The sequence below is a fragment of the Choloepus didactylus genome, chromosome 6 (genome assembly GCF_015220235.1).
Source record: "Choloepus didactylus isolate mChoDid1 chromosome 6, mChoDid1.pri, whole genome shotgun sequence".
NCBI classification, from domain to species: Eukaryota; Metazoa; Chordata; class Mammalia; order Pilosa; family Megalonychidae; genus Choloepus; species Choloepus didactylus.
In genome coordinates, this window is record NC_051312.1 from 23,375,416 (window position 1) to 23,384,694 (window position 9,279).

General features: G+C 33.7%; 1 protein-coding gene across 1 annotated transcript; it reads left to right on the forward strand.

Moving 5' to 3' along the window:
* The first annotated feature begins 5,959 nt into the window (after positions 1 to 5,959).
* LOC119537603 (olfactory receptor 10AG1-like) lies at positions 5,960 to 6,910 on the forward strand. Its single transcript, XM_037840135.1, has one exon. It carries the CDS (start codon positions 5,969 to 5,971, stop codon positions 6,908 to 6,910), a length of 942 nt encoding a protein of 313 aa, XP_037696063.1. The 5' UTR covers positions 5,960 to 5,968.
* The last annotated feature ends 2,369 nt before the right edge of the window (positions 6,911 to 9,279 follow it).

Genomic DNA, 9,279 nt, shown 5'->3' on the forward strand with positions numbered 1-9,279 from the left:
TGGAAACAACCTAATCCAAAGGTTGCAATCTAATTAACACTAATACAACTGGTCCCAGAATATTGTAACCAAGAACATGGTGTTTTGGGGGACATAACATATCCAAACCTGCACCCCTTCATCCTGAAGTTTCTGGAACATTGGTAGTCTTGCTTGGATTGGGTTGTTGCAGTTTTTCATTAAATTTAATCAAGCACAGGGTAGAACTAAGAACACCCTAGGGGATCTCTTGCATTCCAGGCAAACTATGTTTTACCTCCATTGTCTAGTTCCAGTCTTATTTCCAGGTGATAATAAGGATCAGTCACCCCAGCTAGCAGTTATTCCTTTATTTGCCTGTCAATTAAGATGCATGAGGAATGCAAAGTGATTAGGTGAAAATATTAACTTCCAGTTCAATGGAATCATTATTGTATCTTCTGCTGGAAGCATTCTTTATTTCAGAACTTAGACACAGTCTGATCATCATTGATGTTTTCTGGATTTTTTTCCTTTTCAATTAGATGGGCCATAACTTCTTGTTTCTTTTCTGTCTTCAATATTTTGTTGCATTCTGTACATTTTAATATTTTAAACTATTAACTCTAGGATTAAGTCCCTGACTCATCTGTTTCGTGCATATGTATCCAGCACCTATTTTTCTTGAGTGCCAGGTGCTAACAAAATCAAACAAATCAATACAATAAATGCCTTTTCCAATAAAAATAAATAAATTTGTGTTGGCCTGTGTCCTACTTCAGAGTCCAGCCCTTCTATCATGAAGACCAGCCCTAGGTAAATGCAAAATGCAGCCCTCCCTTTCTTTTCTGAGACTGTGTCTTGCCCTGGGCTTTTGCCTGTTAGCTCTCTGGAACTGCTTTTGCCTGAGTGGCAAACTCAGGGGTGGGCAGTGAGACCAAGAGGAAGTGGTGATACCAGAGAACAACAATGGGAGCACAAGCTGACATTATACTGCACTGGGGAGGGTATGGGGGAGAGGACAGCATATGTGCCAGGAGCATCTCCTTTGTCTTTTAAAGCTGTGTTTTCTTGATTCAGCACTGTGTAGTTAATGCAATCCTTTACTGTTTTCTGTAATTCTGAGGAAGGGTATTGTCTTTAATACCCCCTTGCTGCTTTTGCATGAGGGGATTTGGAACAATGGCCACCCTCAGAGCTGGGCCCCAATGATCTGATGTAGCTGATCAAAAGTGGTGATCAGCAATATGAACACATACCCCCAGGACTTGGGAAACTAGGTTTTTATATCCCACCCTGACATCAACAAGCTATACTAGGAGCTGGAACTCTGGACCACACTGATGTCTGCCAAGAGGTTATGGAATGGGGGTGGTAGTGACTGCACAGAAGGTGAAATTCACCTGTATTTACCACCATTTATCAGCCTCTTCCTCCAGGTCTTCCCAGGATGTTTCACAGTGTTCTACTAGACTCCTGAGTTTCAAAATAGCTGATTCAGGCAGTTCCTGCCAGTAAAACAGTTGTTCTGGTAGAGTGGACCATTTGCGGAACTTCCTACCCTGTCATTTTCCCACAATCCACTGTCAGTAACACATTATTTTTAAGATTAAAATTCTTTGGGAAGAATTTCCAACTGATCCAGCTTTGATCAATTATGTACAAATTGAGGGAGAAAGTATATCCTTCATATAAAATCTTATCACAGGTTTCCATACTTGCATTTTATTATCAATAGAGAAGCTCTAAGACCATAAGCAAGGGAAACATAAGGATTATGTTAGCTTGGAAGTGGGCTTAACTTGCCTAACATGCTAATTGTTTTCTGCTTTCATAAAAGGCATTTATAGTAACCTATAGCTTCCCTAATTGTTTGCAAATAGAACTGTTTAGCATCCATATTAAATGGATCAATTAATGAAATAAATGTATCCTTACTACTATTGTATCTGAAAAGTTGAAATTTACTTTAATTTTCTTAATTGTTTATCCTTGAATACTTGACTAAAAGTTTTGTGAGTCCATCACCCTCAGATTATACAACCATATGCTTATGGTTTAAAATGGGAATATTTCATTTCCCAAATTATTTAAAAACTAGGACTATCTGCAATTAAAATGCAATGATTGTTTATTCTTCTAAATATTTGACACAGAGAAAGTCAACTGGACAAATATTAAAAGGTAGGAATTCTGAATACATGGCTAATCAGTCTGCCACTAAACATACTCTGCTGAAAAGTGGTCCTAATTCTGACAGCCCTTATAAGATATATTGGAACAACATATAACATAAACATTTCACAATATGTAACTAAATCTCTATTCCCAAGAGACAAATTAAACACAGTTGAATTTAGTGGCAAGGGTTACAGAAATAGAGACTGAGAAAATACATTAGGAATGGTATGGCCAGATCTGTTTTTGGTTGTATCAAACTCCTTGAGTGACAGGCAGATTAGTTTAGTTCAAAGTTCAATTAGAGAGCAACATGGGAAAGGAGCTGATCCCCAGGGAAGAGAATCTTTCCTACTTAAAGAGAGCTGTTTGTTCTTGCAGTAGTGTATATTTTAAAAGCAGGTTAATCACTTTTTCAACATATAAATTATATAACTCTAAACTGTATTTCTTCATTCTATCTCTGCCTTTTATATCAATCAATGAAGGTAAGCATGACATTTACCTATATCCACACAAGTAAGCCTGAACTATTTCTCTCCAGTACAAAATCTATTTTTACATGTAACTGTAATTTTTAGCATCAGCAAAGAATATTCAATTCCAGAAAATAAAAAAAAAATCCTTCATTTTTTTCTTAAAATTTCAAATACTATTTCAGATGTCCTTTGTCCTATTGTGTTTCATGACTGTAAAATCAAATCACAACAAATTGAAACACTTTTTAATATAAAGAGTCAGTAGGTTAAAGATAATCATTATTATTATTGACATCATCATCTTAAGTGCTAATATTTACTGAGTTATTATACATAGTAAGCATGGATTTAAGTGTTTCAAATGTATTAAATCTGAAGATTGTTTCTCATGAAAATCAAATTAAATGTAATTAATAAGCATGATAGGAATGGGCATTATTGAAATGTGGGTATATATTACTAGTATAAAAGAAAGTCCTTGTGGGTTAAGCGGTAAGTTCTATGTAAACAAAGGTGACAATACTAGGAAATAGTGACATGTTTTCATTTTTGTCCCTAAAGAATTCTCCTAGTGATAGGAAAACAAACAAACAAAACTTCTCAGTTGAATTTGTCAATTTCTGATTTTTATTTCCTACCTTTAAAATGATTTTATAAACTTCCTCTGAACATATGCAATACATACATTGTAGTGATATTTCAGTACCTGACAACATAATACCTACATCAGAGAAAATCATGATTTCACTGTGGAGACCAGAAAAATAAATATGAAGTACTTGAATGAATAAAGGTGCCAAAATGTAGCTGAATCATCTAGTACTTATTTTTTATGAGTTGTATTTATAGTAACTTCTAAAGATTTCCAGGGCTCAGCAATGTAGCTGTTAAGTTGCAAGATTGAAAAAGATATGTTTATTTACTTATTTACTCACTTACTTGCTTATTTATTTATTGGTGAAATGGTGTTTAGATGGTAAACACAATTTGGTTAGGATTATAATAATTAAAATATTTCTTACTTTGTAAATATTCCCAAAATGGTTGCTTCCTTTCATAGATTAAAAATTGAGGCAATAATAAAAGGCTAAAGTACATTCTTGATTGTAAATTCTGTGCTGAGATTTGATTTGTTAACTTTTTTAGCACTTATTTTCAGTTTAATGTTCAAACACATTATCCTCCTTGGATGGTGGGGAAAAATGTGGAGAGGGTATCTAAGAGTGAAAGAAGAACATATGAAAAGAGCAGACACAATAAAGAGGACAAAAATTCTGACAGCATTGGTTACTTCATCAAAGGAGGCATGTGCTGTACAAGCTAGTCTAGCAAGATGTGGAGATTCATGCAACAAAAATTTTTTATCTCCCATATATTAGGATCTAGATTGAATTAAATTGTGAAAAAAATGGTTACAATGTTGTAGGATGGTGCACTGAGGAAACAAAAAGCATGGCTTGCACAGTCTTAGAACTTGAAATCATAACCTAGGAATGTCATCTATTTGCTATTTTCTGACCATATCTGAGGCTCAGTTACAGCATTTTTAACATTCCCTGTGATCAAATTTTCATTGGAAGAGTGTAAAAAATAATGATTTCAGAAAGTTTAAATATCTGTGGTACTTTAGTAGTTAATCTGAAATATTGTTGATAATAAAGGAAATTATTATTGGCTTTCATTTTCTCAGTCACTGAAAATCCTCAGGATTCCCTAATTCATTGTTGACTATTGCTCTTGCCAATATGTGTCTACTGTTTTTGAAACTTAGCTCTTAGACATCAACCACAGTTAATATCCTTAACGCAGGGTTGTGTGTCTCTCTGTGCAGTTTCTATGCCTTTTAAGTTAGTTAGCACATATAAAAGTAATAACATATCCTGAAAACAATGAGGTAATATGCTTCTTCTGCAAAGGTGAATGAAAAGAGTGTAATTCCTTTACATACACAACACACATACACACAATTAATACATGTTTTAATCAATAAGGGAGGGTGGCTGAGATTTGGATTAGGTTCACTCCTAACCCCTTGGGAATTGTTCCAGAAAATCATCCAATTTGACTTCATTGCAATTTTTCCAAGAAGTTGTAAATCAAATTTCATGTACCAAATGTAACATTTCATTCTGTATAAAGTTATATAAAATATTGTTAGAAAAGCTTATACTCTAGATGGAGAAATAAGAATAGAGCGTAATAAGGATTGATGATCATACCCTCAACACACTCATGTTGTGCAGAAATTCATGTGTGTGTAAGGAAAAGCCAATAGCACAGATGAAGTCAGCAGAAAAACAGCAACTAATGAGGATGTGGAAGATTTAGGGATCTCTTGTAGATAAGATATAGTGGATGCACCTTTTATAGAATACGTGTGTAATTCAGAATGAAGATTTGCATGTTATGATTAAATTTGCTTGCTTGAGCATAGATGCTAAGTGAACCTAATTCTTACCTTTTGTGCTTTCTTGGACAGGAGGACAACCTTAGATTTCGTTTTCCTCCCACTACAAAATCTGAATAAAATATATGACTTCTGACTTCACACATGATCCATGCAAATACAAATCCAGTTAAGGAGATTAAATGGTATACCATAAGATTTGGTGGTGAGCACATAATTTATTTTTATAATAAAATAGGCTAGATATGCATAATGCTAAAGACTTTGGAGCTATTTTAGATAGCTTACAAACTATTTACTTGTGCAATAAAATTAATTTTATTTAATAATATCACAAAACATAGTTGAGAGGACAAAAGAATGCCAACTAAAGTATGGAATAATTGCTACAATTGAACATAAATTCAGATTTTTGAGATTTCAAGTATTCAGATAGGCAGAAAGTTAATGAATCATAGTCACACCTGAGAATTCCCATATTATTAAGATCAGCCTCAATATCTTGTCTGTTCTTATTAGATTATCAATCCCACTTCACTAGCTACTGTCTATCTCTAGGTTAATTTTTTTCTTTTTTTTTTTTTTTGGTATGGTGGGAGTATAGTGAAAGGAATGTTGTTATTTCAGGATATTTGTTTTTTCCATTGTTTTGCTTTGTTTTGTTTGGAAATGTTTTTTTTTTATTTGATAAATAAAGTAACTTAATGAAAGATAGGCAGCAAAATTTAAAATCACATATATCATCACCAAAAATTAGAAAATATAATAAATCTTAGATTTTTTAAAGGGACATTTTTCTGATAGATATGCAGAGCTACTAGCAGTTTAAAAAAATTTTTAGAGTGCTGGAAAAATTGGAGGGCATACAATGTAGAGATTATATATGAGAAGACAAAAGTCAAGAAAAGTAAAGTTACTTGTACTTCTGTTTAAATCATTCTTACAGATGAAACAGGAAGAGAAAAAAGAAGGCAATGGTTCCACAGTGATGCAATTTGTACTCCTGGGATTTTCTGATCTTCCAAATCTCCAGGGGTTTTTATTTGTCCTGTTTACCATCATTTACATGATTGTTTTAATTGGAAATAGCCTCATAATCATAATAACAAGGTTTGACCCTGCTCTGCAGAAACCCATGTATTTTTTCCTGTCAAATTTTTCCTCTTTGGAGATCTGTTATGTGTCTGTCACTCTCCCCAGGATTCTGGTGAACCTCTGGACTCAGAATAGAAGTATTTCTGTGCTGAACTGTGGTACCCAAATGTGCTTCTTTCTTATGCTGGCAGCCACTGAATGTTTCCTCCTGGCTGTGATGGCCTATGACCGCTACGTGGCCATCTGTAACCCTCTGCACTATCCTCTAGTCATGAACCAAAAGATGTGTATCCAGCTGGCAATTGGTTCCTGGGTCAGTGGGATCCCTGTGCAGATAGGGCAAACATGTCAAATTTTCTCTCTGCATTTCTGTGATTGTAACCAAATTAACCACTTCTTCTGTGACATCCCCCCCATTCTCAGGCTGGCCTGTGGGGACACTTCTGTGCATGAGATATCTGTCTATGTGGTAGCTATGTTGTTTGGTGCAGTCCCTTTTATGTTAATACTTGCCTCCTACAGCAGAATCATTTCCACCATTCTGAGGTTGCCAACAGCCCAAGGACGGGCCAAAGCCTTCTCCACATGTTCTTCCCACCTGCTGGTTGTTGTGTTATTCTTTGGATCTGCTACCATCACCTATTTAAGGCCCAAGTCCAATCACTCTGTAGGAATTGACAAACTGCTCTCTCTTTTCTACACTATTGTGACTCCAATGTTTAATCCCATGATATACAGTCTTAGGAACAAGGATGTTACAGCAGCACTAAGAAAACTATTACTTAGAAAATAGTGCGATGAGCTTAATTGCTATTGATTTACCTGATTGTCACACAGTTATCAAAAACACATTTCAAATTTCTGTATTACCCCTTTAATAGATAAAGACTTCTGCTTGATGATGTCCTTTTAGATTTTGCCTAAAATGTACTGCACTTGGTATATATTAAGCACATTAATCTACCTTCAGTGTGCTGTATCTAAAGAAAAATCTTATCTTATAAATAAATAGTAATGTGCCTCTCATCTTCCATTAAAAGCTATGTACAGCATTCAAACTTCTAAGAAGTTTGGTTTAAATATACCAGAAAGTATAAGATTAGTTGTCCAAGCAATTACTTAATCTTCACACTTGCATTTGTTAGCATTCTTTTCTGTTTCTATAACACACCACCTGGTGAGTTGGTGAAAATTTATTGAGTGAATGATAAAGTGACTGAAAGGATAAATGAATATTACTATGCCCTATTTCAAACTCTTGCTTAAACAGTTACATATTAAAGCATTAGTAAACATTGGAAGTAATATTTAGTTAACCTACTATGTCCCCATGTAGAATTACTCAAACCATGTTCCTAAAAGGAAGGTTTATATGGATTTAGATCTCTTACTTCTAAGTTCCTGACTGCGTACATCATAGAACAGAAAACTCCCTCCAGTCTTAACCAGTTTACTTTGTACCTATTTCTATGTTATTCTTAGAAAATATGGTCCTAAAGTACTTTGAATATTTTATCTCTTTCATGACTATACTCCAAACAGATACATCTATCCATTTTGGATGTGTACTACTGTATATAAAATGTTGCCTCTTCATTTTCCTTCTAAAGGGGCATTTTTACAATGTCTACATAATAACAAATAACATCTTTGACGTAAGGTCTCCCTAAAGAAAATGTATTTGAAAACTAAAAATAGTTACCTATAAGATTGTTGCAGCAATTAGTTATTTCAAAACCTCATTTCACCAAACAATTGCATGACAACAGAAATAAGATGAGCTCTTGGAGGGTAAAGGATTTCAACACAAACTCTTGAAACTGCAAAATAGTGCATGCCTTTTTCCTTTTATCAACAATCCCGCAAACCTTCTGCATTTTGATCTTCTCACTCAAGATACCAATATCCTCCTAGGACATAATCAATGCTCAAAATAAAAATGAAAGTTATGGTAAATCTCTTCATATCTCTTCAAACTCCATGCTTTCTGGTACCATTGTCCCTTGCCATTGGAGTAAGCTCATAAAATAGTCACATGACTGAAAATGATGTTTTGGACTAAATGGTATTTTATTCCTTAATAATTAGTAAAAACCCCATTATTATTTACATCAATACTGAGGTGTATTTTGATTAGATCTACTTCATTTCTTAAATAGGATTCCAGGAATTTGTGGGAAAAATAGAAAAATCAAGAATGTAAATGTAATGAAAATTTTCTTTATCCTCTGTAACAGCATTGATAGGCTTTTTATGTAATAGATGCACATTTTTATCAAAAAAAGGGGGAGATGCAGATTTAATATATTTTTAAGATGCATCAGTAAGGTTTGGAGTTTGAATTTCATAAGCATAATAAGCATTTGGAAAACAGCTATATTCTTTGTCAAATTCTTTTCTAGAAAAACTCATTTGCACACAGTTTGGTTGTTTTTTTTATTTATTTATGTATTATTGTGATTGAATATCAATATTCTCTATGAATCTATTTTAGTATTTAAATTTATATTTTTTTCTATCCATTTCTTTTTACACTATTATCAATATTTGTTTTGTACTTCTCTTATTTTTTTTAGGCATGTCTTTGTATCAATTCTTTATTTCGCAATCCCTAAATTTCATAAACTAAGAATACCTTCATATGAACATAATCTTAATTCCTCACCACACACACACACACACACACACACACATACACACACACACACAATTTAATTCCCATGTTCTCTGAGCCTCTGAATGCTCTATTTGGCCATCTCAAGAATCTGCTCTTGATACATATGCCACTTCTTTATATAAACATACTCATTCTTATGTTGCTTTTAATTGTATTTGAGAGGCATGTAACAGCACTTTTGTTCTATAAGTGCATATTTGTCTCATTTTCTGACCAATGTGTAATAAAGGGACAACTTGTTTTGCAGTGTTAACTAGTATTAAGCTGTTGTTTCAATATATGTATGTATTTTGGCATTGTGTACTGTCTAAAAGAAATACTTGTTTTCCATCTCTGTATGCATAAATAATAATTTTCAGGGGTGCATATAAATCATCATTTTTCTGCAATGTTGAGACTGTTAGAATTTTCTTTCAGCAGAATCTTTTAAATTCCAAAAAGTAATATCTTCAAGGACAGATGTGCATATTCTATAGTACTATTAG

What these genes read in the sequence shown, in the direction of transcription:
- LOC119537603 (XM_037840135.1), top strand. Translation starts at nt 5,969, where the DNA reads ATGAAACAGGAAGAGAAAAAAGAAGGCAATGGTTCCACAGTGATGCAA.